The 15,056-nt window shown below is 41.6% G+C and overlaps 2 protein-coding genes across 2 annotated transcripts; both read right to left on the bottom strand.

Annotated features, from left to right (window-relative positions):
• Positions 1-1,467: 1,467 nt before the first annotated feature.
• LOC4329743 (sugar transport protein MST1-like) lies at positions 1,468-6,073 on the bottom strand. Its single transcript, XM_015771001.3, has 3 exons — positions 5,688-6,073; positions 2,990-3,309; positions 1,468-2,874 (listed from the first exon to the last, which is right to left on the bottom strand). The coding sequence occupies exons 1-3, from the start codon at positions 5,833-5,835 to the stop codon at positions 1,786-1,788; spliced, it is 1,557 nt and encodes a 518-aa protein (XP_015626487.1). The 5' UTR covers positions 5,836-6,073; the 3' UTR covers positions 1,468-1,785.
• Positions 6,074-7,094: 1,021 nt separating this feature from the next.
• On the bottom strand, positions 7,095-11,890 carry LOC4329742 (sugar transport protein MST1-like). The gene is made up of 3 exons (XM_015771002.3): positions 11,678-11,890; positions 8,695-9,014; positions 7,095-8,413 (listed from the first exon to the last, which is right to left on the bottom strand). Exons 1-3 carry the CDS (start codon positions 11,826-11,828, stop codon positions 7,337-7,339), a joined length of 1,548 nt encoding a protein of 515 aa, XP_015626488.1. The 5' UTR covers positions 11,829-11,890; the 3' UTR covers positions 7,095-7,336.
• Positions 11,891-15,056: the final 3,166 nt, after the last annotated feature.

The following is a 15,056-nucleotide window of genomic DNA, read 5'->3' as shown; positions in this document are numbered from 1 at the left end:
GAATTAAAAATAAGCAATATTGAAAGAAGTTTCCATACAAGAACCCAATACGAGATTAATCAAAAGTCGAAATAAAAATAAAATAAATCTAAAATTAGAAAAATAAAATGATAGTCCAAGTAGGAATACAATTTTAAAATAGCTGAAATTCGAAATTAAAAATTAAAAATATTAAAAGAAGAGTCCATATAAGAACCCAATACGAGATTAATTAAAATTCAGAATATAAATAAAAATAAAGTCCGAAATTAGAAAAAAAAGAAGAGTTCAAGTAGGAATACAATTTAAAATTAGCTAAAATTCGGAATTGAAAATAAGCAATATTGAAAGAAGAATTCATATAAGAATCCAATACGAGATTAATTAAAATTAAGAATAAAAAAAATAATATTCAAAATTAGAAAAAATTAAAAGAGAGTTCAAGTAGGAATAAAATTTTGAAACAACTAAAATTGAAAATAAAAAATAAAAATATTAAAAGAACACAATACGGTATTAATTAAAATTTGGAAAAAAAATTCTGAAATTATAAAAAGAAAAATAAGATTTCAATTAGGAATATAATTTATAAATAACTCAAATTTTTGATAAAAAATAACGACTATTGAGAGAAAAGAACATCTAAAACACATGACCAGATAAATTGAGTAACAGGCTTATAAAGGAGTAGAGTGGTATGAGTTGATACGACATATAAAAACTGTTAATAAAACACCAAATAGAATTCTAATGACAATTAAAAGGAGGGATGACAGACAGGCCGTGAAACAAACAAGCAAGACAGTTGCCGGGACTTCTATAAAGTTAAAAAAAACCATTTATAATCAATGACAATAAAAAGAAGAAGGAGCGGGCGGGGTGTATAGGAGTATAGTTGCAGAGCCGCCGATGGTTGACGGGTCTTCCAGAAAATAAAAAATGAATTTCAACGATAGTTATGTTCGATTTTTAGAATCACAATGCCAATAAAGAGTAGGCGGCAAACAGGCCATAGAGGAGCATAGTGATATCGTTTGACGGGACTTCTAAAAATTATAAAAAATGGAACCCAACAAGACAATAAACTCTAAAAACTAAAAGGTCTAATTTTTAAAGGTTCGAAACTTCTAAAAAGTAAAAAAAAAGGAGGGAGCGGGCGAGCCGTAGAGGAGTATAATGGCAAAGCCGCTGACGGTTTGGCGAGACATCTTGAAAAGTAGGAAGTAAAAATGAACCCAAACAATAATTATGTTCGAATTTTAAATCTCAATGACAATAGAGAGAAGAGACGGTGGACGGGCCGTAGAGGAGTATAATGGCAACGTTTGACGAGACATCTAGAAATTATAAAAACGAAACCCAACGTGGCTATAAACTTTAAAGCCTATAAACTTTAAAAACTATAATATCTAATTTTTAAAGGTTACAAGAAGAATGAATAGAAATAACGGTAGATAAAGAAAGTAAATAAAGAAGGAGATGACATAAGGGGTAGTAGCTGGTGTGACTTTTAAAAACTATATAATTAGAAACACAGAAATGATAAGGTTTGGTCTTTCAAAATCTTAAGACAATGACATAACTATTTAATAAATTTTAAGTAAAATCATAGTAAAAAATATATGTTTTGTTTAGGTGTTAGCCACGCAATTGCGCGGGCCACCAGCTAGTTAACGTTAAACAAGCATATCTTACACCTAGTAGCGCTTATGGTTTCGAACAACCATTACGCTCGGCCCCGGGCTCAACGAAATCCTAGGTACACCACCGCATGGACACGTGCCGCGAAACCCGATTCCCAACGCATCATTCTGGCCCATCGGCCTGCTTGGCCGGTGCCAGCTTGACAAAGCGCTTCCAGTACCAATGCTGCGCCCACACCGCGCCCATGGACTCGATCGGCACCCCCTTCGTCTCCGGCAGGAACGCCGCCACGAACGCCGTCATCATCACCAACCATCCGGCGTAGTAGGCGAACGCGCCGTACTTGAAGCTGCACAGCATCTCCAAGAACGACTGCGACTGCATGAACGTGAGCGCCGACGAGATGGCGCCGCCCAGCCCCAGCGCCGCCGACCTCACCTCCAGCGGGAAGATCTCGCTGGTGACCACCGACGAGAGCGGGACCCATGACACGCATAGCCCCGCCGCGTACATGCACACGACCGCCACCATCGCGACGGCGTACCCCCGCGGCATCGCCCTCCCGCCGTCGGTGCCCAGCTCCGCGCCGAAGATCCACGCCATGGCCACCTGGCACAGGATCAGCACGGCGCCGCCCACCATGAACAGGGTGCGCCGGCCGCGGCGGTCCACCACGACCGCCGCGACGGCGACGGAGGAGATGCTGACGACGTCGGTGATGATGGACCCGAGGATGGCCTTCTGGCTCGTGAACCCGACGGTGTAGAAGAGGAGCGGCGTGAAGATGCTGACCACGACCCCGCCCGTCATCTCGTAGAACACCGTGATGAGCACGGCCATCACCAGGTGCGGCCGGTACTCGCGCCGGAGGAGCCGCCGCAGAGCGCCCGACTCGTACCTCCTGTCCTCCTCGGCGGCGCGGACGATGTCCTTGAGCTCGGCGTCGACGTCGGCGGCGGCCACACCGGCCCCGCGGATGCGCCGCAGCGAGTCTCGGGCCTCGTCGAGCCTCCCGCGCAGCGCAAGGCTGTTGGGCGTGTCCGGGATGGACGCGGCGCCCACGATGACGATGAGGGCCGGGACGATGCCGGCGCCGAGGGAGAGGCGCCAACCCCATCTCGCCATGGTAGTGGCGCGGTAGTTGATCATGTCGGCCATCAAGAAACCAAAGTTGGCGAAGAGGCCTATGGAGGACGTGAACGCGCCGCGCCACCGCGCCGGCGATATCTCCGCCAGGTACACCGGCGCAGCCTGCGACGACGAAAGCAACAAACACAAACACCATGAACACTTCACGTCCTACAAAAAAAAAATAAATGTATGTGTGTGCAAGAACGTATTAATTGGCTGGTCAGTGATCGATCACCAAGCTGCTGAAGCCGACGGCGACGCCGAGGAGGATGCGGCCGATGATGAGCATGCTGATGTTCACGGCGGCCAGGTTGAGGAGGGTGCCGGCGAAGAAGAGCACGCCGGCGATCAGCAGCGAGTTCCTCCTCCCCAGCGTCTTGGTTAGGTGGCCGGCGACAAGGCTGGCGACCATGGTGGAGAGGTAGAAGGAGGAGACGAAGGCGTTGAGCACCTGGCTGTCGAAGATGCAGTACGCGTCCTGCTTCGCGCTGGACATCTTCCGCAGGACCTCCGGGAAGAACGCCTGCAGGAACGATTCCATCTGCGTCAACCCACCTGAAAATTCAACATTAAACGAGATATGGTGATCAAATTTCTATTCATGTTCCATATTATAAGTTATTTTAACTTTTTTAAATCAAACTTTTAGTTTTAACAAATTTATAGAAAAATATAGCAATACTTTCAGCATAAAACAAAGAAACTATAAAAAATAAGTTTAGTGCTAGATGTACTAAAACCAATTTGGTGCTATAAATGTTGCTATATTTTTTTATAAACTTGATCAAAGATTAAAAACGGTTTATAATATGAAACGGATGGAGTAGGATTTTAAAAATAAAGAAATACAATGCATAATTGAAATGTTTTGTACTTGCAGATCATGTGGTGCTCTAAGGGTAGTTGGGAAATTTTACCGATCATCTTGTGTTTTTTTATTTAGTTAGAGAACTTATTAGCTATGTGTGGCCGATATGTAATACATTTATATTATTAAAAAATTACAAGCAAATCCTGCAGAGATTCAAAATACAGGAATTTGAAAAATATTTTGTTTAGTGGCTTATATATGAATTTGATGAATCCGAGGGTATGTGGGTTTGGGGGTGGGGGTTGGTGCTAGAGAGAGAAGAACCGTGGACTTCTGAAGTAAAAAAAAATAGATTTGAACTCTCCTCTATTTTCCATATGGAATTGAGGCATAGAGAAAACATTATTTTTTAATTTTAATATTATGTTCCTAACTACCAAAGTAGGGAAAATTCTGATATCTGTATCCTTAAGTATCCCCATGGATTTTCAACCCAAAGGAAGCCAAAGAGGTTTTGTCATGGTGAATTATTTCGGCACATGCATGACATATATCACATGGATGAGACTTCATATAATATGCAAGCTTTATGAGCTCATAAATGGTACGATCGCAAAAAAAAAAAACTCTCTAGACATGGATTTTTCTTAGTAAATTCTTCTAAATTCATTTTTTAGCTCTATAATATTTAACTAATTCATTCATACCCTCAAATAATTATTACAAATCATTCTGCCATTCATCTATACATAATTTTGAAGGTTAGACAAGATAGAAAGAATGTTGAAGCATGTTCATGTGTTCGCATGGTTTTTGTTTCTTTCATAAAAAAAATCCAAATTGTATTCTGAAATGGATAGTAATGTATTTGTTTTGTGCGAAACATGCAGGGAATGTCTGAATGAAGACAATTGCATTCATTATGTATACTGGCATATACTCCCTCTGTCCCAAAATAAATGCAGTTTTGTATTATTCACGTTCAACGTTTGACCGTTCGTTTTATTTGAAAAAAATTATGATTAGTATTTTTATTGCTATTAGATGATAAAATATGAATAGTATTTTATGTGTGACTATCTTTTTTCTTTAAATTTTTTTCTAAAATTTTCAAATAAGATGGACGGCCAAACATTGAACACAGATATCCATGGGTGTACTTATTTTGGGACAGATGTAGTATGATATATCCACGTCAACTGACATGCATGCATCATCTTGAGTCTTGAGACTGTAGTGTTGACTAACAGAAAAGAAAATTGGAGTGTAAACAAATATCGGATCCATTTTTTTTTCAAAAAAGGTATCTTATATAATTTTTTGGAAGAGAAGGTAATCTTATCTTGTCGTGTACTTTTCATCAATAATAGTAGTTGCTACTACTAGCTAACTGTTCAGATAAGCAATGAATCAATGAGATCGTGAGAAGGCATATAAATTTGTAAGGTTTTTTTTTCCGAGAAAAAGTGATATTAAATTGAGCTGTGTGTTCATATAGTGACGGTTGAAGTAAAATACAATATAGAAAATAACTGAAATTCAAAATAAAAACAACTAAACAAACATTATAAAGAGTCCATGTTATATATTTACATTAATATAAGAGCATATGCCTAATTTATGCACGGGATTTTATGCATAATCACTATGTGCATAACCTTACTACTCTCCATTCATCTGTCCTAAAATATAGCAATACAAAACCGAATTTAACACATCATACTACTAGAAATCTGGATATATCTAGATTGCTAGATTTTAGAAAAAAAAGAGTATATTATGATGAAAAGCAACTGCTTTGAAACTCTAGCTGCGTGGTACACTCTTGTTATTTCCTTTGCTGATAACCAGATCTCCTGAGTAGAAAATGTGCAGAATCCCTGAACTTTCAGAACAAACTATGTATTGCTTTTCTTACTTTAATCCGAGTAATAAATGGATCATAAACATACGGTAATTAAGATATTTTTTTGAAAGCCCTACGGTAATAAAGATAAATCTTCTGTAACCTTAAGAGAAGAAAGAAACAGAGAAGCATAAACCGTGCCATGTACGGGAATTAAACATGCAGAGTCAAAAGCTCTGAAGGCATATTCAGATTTTCAGTTTACTAGCCACTGACCTGTAACACCGATGTCGTACCCAAGTAAGAGCCCGACGGCGCCCGCCGTGAGGCAGCTCATAACAACTGTAAATGTCACCTCGTCACCGCCGCCGTTGCCGCCGGCGGCTGCTTCACCATCGTTGGCAATCGATCCACCTCCAGCCATACCTAGCTAGCTACTTCTGTCAGGGAGAGAGCTCGAGAAGACACGGTCGTTGTATCTTTGGATGATAAACGATGCGCCACACTGATCAAAGACTATTTATAGAGTACGGCACACTTGGTTTTCCAGTTCTCCTACAAAAAAAAATCGTCATACGCTTGTGGTCCAAACAGACACAACGATAGGATTTTTCTTTCTCTCACTTTCATCCAATGGAAGATTGTAATTAATTCATGCACAAAACCAATAGTGATATTGATAGGGTGGAGCAACCTCAATTTATAGCAATTATGACTTTAAGAGCCATAGTATAATCGTAAAATCTAATCCGTGCGCACGCATAGATTAGTCTTACAGCATGATACCTACCGATCCATTCGATTAAAACCATCATGTGATCCATTCGATCACGTGTATGCATGCGTACTTTAAAAATTATATATCTCCATGCTTTTGGCCTGAGAGTCTCATATGAGTTAGTCTATTTTTAATATTTATTGAATTATATATTTCAAACAATGTAGTAGTTGTAAGATCTGTTTTAACCATTAAATTCCACTCAAATATATAATGAAATGAGTATAATATTAAATATATTTAAATATATAAAAGTAATTTACTTAAATGGTAGAAGTAAATAAGCTAGAAAAAAATACATATATGTGTGTTAAAAGAAATATCTTCATAGATAAAGTGTAGAGCCGCAAGTAAATACATGTTTTTTTTATTTGAGGTAAACCATATATAGAGATTATTATTTTTCCATAAAAGTTTCAGTGTTATAGATAAGACATACATATTACTTTTAGGTTCCGCGGACTCACCATATGCCAAGTCTTATACGGAATAATGCCTTATATATGAAAGGTGTTTCGGATAAGAAAGGAGAAGCGAAGTTCTATACTCAGACACTATAAATACTATTCGGATCGTATCCATACTTGCATCCTTAATTTTACTTAGATAAGTGAGCACCCAAGGGTATAAATACAAGACCTCCTAAGAGGAGGAAGAGGGGGAGAGCACGGGTTGAGGGTGGGCTTGCATCGGCGACAGTGCTGAGAGGAACATCATGGCTAGCGTGGTGGGGAGTTGACGGCCATGACGCCGCTGAGAAAAAGGTAGAGGCAAACAAAGAGAGAGAGAGGGAGGAGAGAATATTTCACTGATATGTGGGGTCTACCATTTTTTTATTTAGACCGAATCGCCTAGACATGTGGGTCTCACACTAACCCAGGCACCACGTTAGCCGAAATCGAGCACTATACTTCCCTGGAACCTTGGGTACACCGGTTTGGCATACTGAGAGACCGAATTTCAAAGTCAACATCACAATGAGGGACGTAAAATGAACTTATTCCTACATTTACAGATCCAAATTAACGTTAAATATGCTTGTAACGCTTATGGTTTCGGATAACCACTACGTTTCGGACAAACATGCTTGTAACGCTTATGGTTTAAACTATGTGCATACACATCTAGGTGTAGAAAATACTTTTCATCATTCTGGCCCATCGGCCTGCTTGGCCGGTGCCAGCTTGACAAAGCGCTTCCAGTACCAATGCTGCGCCCACACCGCGCCCATGGACTCGATCGGCACCCCCTTCGTCTCCGGCAGGAACGCCGCCACGAACGCCGTCATCATCACCAACCATCCGGCGTAGTAGGCGAAGGCGCCGTACTTGAAGCTGCACAGCATCTCCAAGAATGACTGCGACTGCATGAACGTGAGCGCCGACGAGATGGTGCCGCCCAGCCCCAGCGCCGCCGACCTCACCTCCAGCGGGAAGATCTCGCTGGTGACCACCGACGACAGCGAGCCCCACGACACGCTTAGCCCCGCCGTGTACGTGCACACGAGCGCCACCACCGCGACGGCGTACCCCCGCGGCATCGCCCTCCCACCGTCAGCGCCCAGCTGCGCGCCGAAGATCCACGCCATGGCCACCTGGCACAGGATCAGTACGGCACCGCCCACCATGAAGAGTCTACGCCGCCCGTGGCGGTCGACCACGGCCGCGGCGGCAGCGACGGAGACGATGCTGACGACGTCGGTGATGATGGACCCGAGGATGGCCTTCTGGCTCGTGAACCCGACGGTGTAGAAGAGGAGCGGCGTGAAGATGGCCACCACGATGGCTCCCGTCATCTCGAAGAACACCATGATTAGCACGGCCATCACCAGGTGCGGCCGGTACTCGCGACGGAGAAGCCGCCGCAGCGCGCCCGACTTGTACCTCCGGTCCTCCTCGGCAGCGCGGACGATGTCCTTGAGCTCGGCGTCCACATCGGCGGCCCCGCGGATGCGCCGCAGCGAGTCTCGGGCCTCGTCGAGCCTCCCGCGCAGCGCGAGGCTGTTGGGCGTGTCCGGGATGAACGCGGCGCCCACGATGACGATGACGGCCGGGACGATGCCGGCGCCGAGAGAGAGGCGCCAACCCCACCTCGCCATGGTAGTGGCGCGGTAGTTGATCATGTCAGCCATCAAGAAACCCAAGTTGCCGAAGAGGCCTATGGAGGCCGTGAACGCGCCGCGCCACCGCGCCGGCGCTATCTCCGCTAGGTACACCGGTGCAGCCTGCGACCAAAGCAACAATGCAAACACATGCAATGAACGCATGAAAACTTCACGTCCTACAAATAAGAAAAAATTTACTTTACTTAAAAAATTAGTTCGAGAGATACCTAAATTATAAATTAAAATTTTTAGTATCTCGAGATACTTTACTTAGAGGTATCAAATTTTACAATAAAAAATATGCTACCTCCCGAGATATTTTAAGGATGATAAAATTAACCTACAAATAAATAAATGTATGTATGCACGAATGTATTAATTGGCTGGTAGCGATCGATCACCAAGCTACTGAAGCCGACGGCGACGCCGAGGAGGATGCGGCCGATGATGAGCATGCTGATGTTCACGGCGGCCAGGTTGAGGAGGGTGCCGGCGAAGAAGAGCACGCCGGCGATCAGCAGCGAGTTCCTCCTCCCCAGCGTCTTGGTTAGGTGGCCGGCGACAAGGCTGGCGACCATGGTGGAGAGGTAGAAGGAGGAGACGAAGGCGTTGAGCACCTGGCTGTCGAAGATGCAGTACGCGTCCTGCTTCGCGCTGGACATCTTCCGCAGGACCTCCGGGAAGAACGCCTGCAGGAACGATTCCATCTGCGTCACCCCGCCTGAAAATTCAACATCCAACAAGATTTGGTGGTGAAATTACTAAGTGCCCTTTTGAAATGTAGTAGAATTTTAAAAGCTAAGAAATACAATGCATAATTGAGATGTTTTGTACAGGTAAATGATGTGGTGCTTTAAGGTAGTTGGGAATTTTACCCATCACCTCCTGTCATTTTATTCATTTAGTCATAGAGCTAATTAGCTGTGTGTCTTGTGAGAGACCGAGATGTAGGGATGAAAGTGGAGCAGATAGTTTTTGTCACCTCCGGAGAAAAATGAATCGGAGTGGATAGTTCAGATATGGATATGAATACAAATATTTTCTCTTGGATAGAAATACAAATATGGTATCGAGGTTTCCGATGGATACGGATATCCGATGAATAGTGTTATTCACATATCCGCTGAAACCATGAGACATACCTCATTTCTTTATAACTTTACGATCTTCGATATACCTTTTTAGATTATAATAGTAGCGCATCTCTTATAGTAGTCCACACTATTAATATTATTTTAAATATAAATATTTTTATAAATTATACTATATTTTATATAAAATGAGCAATTATATATATATATATATATATATATATATATATATATATATATATATATATATATATATATATATATATATATATATATATATATATATATATATATATATATATATATATATATATATATATATATATATATATATATATATATATATGATATTTGTTTCTATTAGAAGTTAAGATGGTTTTTGTGTTCTGTGAAAAAACTATTTCTGTATTCGTATCCGATTATATTCGATCCGTATTCGTATTCGAATTCATTATATGTCACTGACTTTGTCACATGTCAACGATTTGCCACTGACTTTATCACGTTCTACAATATGCCATCGCCTTTTTCTTAACTTCTACGATTTACCATCGTTATCCGGTTAGTTTCCGTTAGTATTGTACAAATTTGTCGAAATGATCAAAATACCTCTGGGATAAAAACTTTCAAAATTTGGATAAAAATTCTGAAATATCAGATTTTAAGTTTTTGTCCAAAATTTGGATGTTTACAATCTTATGTTTATAATATGATATTTTGATATTTTTGTCACGGTGAATTATTTCTTCGCATGCATGACATATATGGCATAGATGAGACTTGTATATAATGCATGTATATATATATCGTGTATGGAACCTTGTGGTCTTTTCCCCCAAATAGAATGGACTAATAATACGAAAGCTTTCTGAGCTCCTAAATGGAACGATTGCCAAAAAAAAAAATCTATGTATGGATTTCTTAGAAAATTCTTTTAAATTCATTTTTAGCTTTATAATATTTAATTAATTCATTCATACCCTCAAATAATTATCACAAATCAAGGTTGGACATGGCAGAAAGAATGTTGAAGCCTGTTGATGTGTTCGCATGGTTTTTGTTTCTTTTATAAAAATTCCAAATTGTACTGTTTTTTTCCTGAAACAGATTTATTATTGATATTGAGGCGGCTGTAGTTGAAGCAAGATGTGATTCACGAAGTTGTGAGATAATGTGTTTGTTTTGTGCGAAATTAAAGAATGAAGACAATTGCACTCATTATGTATGCTGGCATATATATGATATATCCACATCAACTGACATGCATGCATCATCTTGAGTCTTGAGACTGTGGTGTTGACTAACAGAAAAGGATATGCCTGTTTTTGGTGCCGATTTGGAGTGTAAACAAATATCTGGATCCTTTTTTTTTTTCAAAAAAGGTATCTTACATAACTTTTTTCGAAGAGAAGGTAATCTTATCTTGTCATGTAGGAGTACTTTTCATCAATAGTTGCTACTACTAGCTAACTGTTCAGATAAACAATGAATCAATTAGAAAACCCATCAATTATATTCTTATAAAGTTACTAAAACAAGGTGAAAAGAAGTCATCATGAGAAGGTATATAAATTTGTAAGTTTTTTTTAAGAAAAAGATGATGTAGTAAAAATTGAGTTGTGTGTTCATATAGTAATGGTTGAAGTAAAAAAAATATAGAAAATAACTAAAATTCAAAATGAAAACCACTAAAAATACTTTATAAAGAGACCATGTTATATATTTACATGAATAAGAACATCTGCCTAATTTATACATGAAATTTTATGTATAATCACAATGTGCATAACTCTAATATATCATTCGCTTCCAAAATATAGCAACTTAGGATAGGATGTGTTATATCCTAGTAAAAGAATCTGGATAAGACAGTTCTATCCAGATCCTACTATATCACATATGATTTTAGGTTTCTATATTTTAGAACAGATAATGTATATTATGATGAAAAGGAAACTGCTTTGGAACTTTAGTTGTGTGGTATACTCTTTGAGTAATGCTACGGTGCTATTTACTAGTAGTACGAGCACAAAATGTGCAGAGCGCTAATTAACCTTTCAAAACACACTACATATCGCTTTTCTTACTTGAATCAGAGTAACAATGGATCATAAACATACGGTAGTAAAGATATATTTTTTTGAAACCCCTACGGACCTACGGTAATAAAGATAAATCTTCAGTAACCTTAAGAGAAGAAAGAAACAGAAAGACATAACCGTGCCATGTACGAGAAACATGCAGGGTCAAGCTCTGAAGGCATATTCAGACTTTCAGTTTACTAGCCACTGACCTGTAACACCGATGTCGTACCCAAGCAAGAGCCCGCCGGCGCCCGCCGTGAGGCAGCTCATCACAACTGTAAATGTCACCTCGCCACGGCCGCCGCCGCCGCCGCCGGCGGCCTCTTCACCATCGTTGGCAATTGATCCACCTCCAGACATATCTAGCTAGCTTCCTCGGTTAGGAAGTGAACTCGAGAAGACACGGCAATTGTATTTTTGGATGATATACGCTGCGCCACAACTCTAAGACTATATATAGAGTACAGCACAATTGTTTTTCCAGTTCTCCAAAAAAAAACAAATAGTTATATATAAGCTTGTGGTCCAAAGAGAGACGCCGATGATAGGCGAGCAATCTGATTTTCTCTTCTCTCTTTCATCCAACGGCTGATTGTAATGTCAACGCACAGCTAGAACCGATAGTCATATCGGTAGGGTGGAGCAACCTAGCTCAATTTCTAATGATTAGGACTTTAGGAACCAAATTGTAGTAGGGTTGTTAACTATCAGCTTCAATTAATACAATATAAACTACAAGTGGTCGATCTGTTCAAACTACCAAAAAAATAAATGGTACGATAAGTTTCGGTAGCAATCCAAATTGATCATTTCTAAATGAAAATTTTCTATCTCACATCTAACGGGGAACTAGTTTACGTGCAAATTTCTACCTCTGATTCAAATTAAATTACTCATCATTCTGCTTATAGTTTAATAGCATGTGAATTATATGCTATGAAAGCATTTCTTATGGTAAATCTAATAATATAAATCTTATTATATTAAACTATATATTTAAAAATTAGTGATCAAAGACAAATATTTGACAATAATATTTGACTTAGGATAAAACTAAAATAACGTGCAGTTTGAAAACGGAAGTAGTTGATTCTGCAAATTTCAGATTCTCCCTCCAGTTCCGTGATCCGGCTGACGACATGGTGGTACATGGGACAGTCAGACACTGGACCGAGAAAGTAGACAAAGCTCAAATAGTAATTACATAAACAGTAAACCAATTACTGTTCATGCAGTACTTTTGCTGCAACAATGCTACTGCATTTCACTGTGGTGATAGATACGATATACCGTTGACACAGTGTTCCTCTAAATTACAGGAGAGGATCTAGTTCCAAAAACATGTGTGAGCATAAGACACACACCATCAGTCCTCGCGCTCCCTGTCGTCCTCGCGCGGGCTCAGGGGGTGAACCCTACCCCTCGCCGCCACCACCCTCCCCTCCTCTCCCTTGCCTTGCCACCGCCGGAGCGCGCCGCCGGAAACCGCGCAGCCGCCGGGATGGCGGCGGCACATTCTTCAGCACGAGGAGGCGGCACACGGCGGGGAAGGCCGTGCGGCGGCGCACCGCGAGGTAGTGGATCCGGCGCCGCCGCCGCTGGATCTAGCCCCTCCCCCCCCCTCCCCGGCGGCTAGATCCAACTCTCCCGCCGCCGGATCTGGCCGGAGAGTGCGGGGCGACACAGGCGACGGCAGGAGGAGGCTGGGGGCGGTGGCAGTAGCTCGGCCTGCCCAGGAGCGAGGCGACGCGGGGTGGCTGGGAGCCGGGGTGCGGCGGCGGCGTGGCCGACCTGGAGCGCTGGAGGCTTGGTGGCACCGGCCCAGGGCGGCCGCGGCTCGATGGGGGCGTGGCTACCGGAGCGGCTTGGTGGTGCGGCTGCGAGCCCCCATGGCGCGGCCAGGCAACCGGGGTGCCATTGTGGTGCCCTAAGCGCCAGGCAACGGGGGCGCCGGAGCCGGAGCGGCAGTAGCGTCACCGGCATCGATGCAAGCCCAGATGGCAATGCAAAAGGAGCTGGCGACGGTGGGTCGTCTTCCTCATTGTCGGTCAGCACCCTCGCCCTTCCTGAATATTCTTGGTTGGATTGAGGCGGCTGCTTGTCATCAGGGGAAGCTCAGGCTGTCGAAGCAATGCCACCCAGCATGGGTTCTCCTTTGGTCAAAACTGGCGAGGAGGCCGGCGGGTGGTGGAACGGAGGGGTCCTGAACCAGCTCTCATGGGTGGTTGTTCGATGAAGTCGGCCGACGGAGGGACGTTGGTGCGGTGTGGTGGAAGCTACGTGATGCCATTTGTCCGTGAGGTGGTTCTGAGTTGGTGGACATCAATCTTCCATCAAGGTTGTAGGGTCCCAAGCGAAAGCCTAATCCGATATTCACCGGGCCGACAGCGGCTACGTCTTCGGTCATCGTAACCTTCCTTGGGGCGTTATCGAGGGTTAATTACCCTCTCCTTTTCTTGACGAATTTTTCTGGGTGAAAACCACATCCTTTTAGATAGGCGATGGCAGCATTCTGTATGTACTTTTACTTCTTCTTAATATACCCAGATGGCCTCCTTCGGTCTTCCCGGCAAATATATATATATATATATATATATATATATATATATATATATATATATATATATATATATATATATGTATGTATATATATATATATATATATATATATATATATATATATATATATATGTATATATATATATATATGTATGTATATATATATATATATATGTATGTATATATATATATATATATGTGTGTGTGTGTGTGTGTGTGTGAGCAAGGCTGACCGAGGAAGCGAGGGAAGACAATCTCTTTCTGATGGGATGAACATCGTCTGCCTTTGGGCCCAACGGTAAACAGTGCCGTTCCATTCATCTATGCCTCACATTCTCCAATCAACAGCTGCATAGAGTGGCTCCACCATTGTGATTAATTAGGGGCCTAATAATCGGTGAATTAGTTATTTTTCTTCTGGAAAAAAGTCAGTAAATAGAATATAAGCGGCATCAAAGTGCAGAGAATAGATTGTAGAACAGTATAAAAGAAGTTGACCAGGACTTTTTTGGGTAGCTATACCCAACTACTGACGGTATAATTCACATTGACTTTTACTCTTTAAGATTTGATATGTTCCGTTTCTTTTAAACTTATATCAGTTTATACATTTGCAGGGTGATTTAGATGGCTGTGAGTTGTATTCCGAAGGATTTCATCAGTAGCTCCATTTCGCTGCCAGTTTTTTTATGACAATTCTCTATCTGGGAGCTAGTAGTAATGCCAAATGCCAAATGAATACTAAAAGTTTTATATAAGATATATACATCGTTCAAGTATTTAGGTACTGATGTTTGGTTTGTGGTCTCTTCGTATAACAGAGGCTTGCATATTCTATTTGCTGAATTTTGTTTTGGAGAGAAACAACTAATTGTACCGATTAGTTGGCCTCTAATTAATCTTTGTGATAGGGCCACTTTATACAACTGTTTATGCATGGAAGAATGTGCGGTACAAATGCATGCAACGGCAATATTTGCCGTCAGCACCAAAGGTAGACGATGTGAACCCTTTCCAACAAAGATGAAG

This window comes from Oryza sativa, chromosome 2 (genome assembly GCF_034140825.1).
Source record: "Oryza sativa Japonica Group chromosome 2, ASM3414082v1".
Lineage (NCBI taxonomy): Eukaryota > Viridiplantae > Streptophyta > Magnoliopsida > Poales > Poaceae > Oryza > Oryza sativa.
This window is presented reverse-complemented; position numbering and strand designations above follow the sequence as displayed.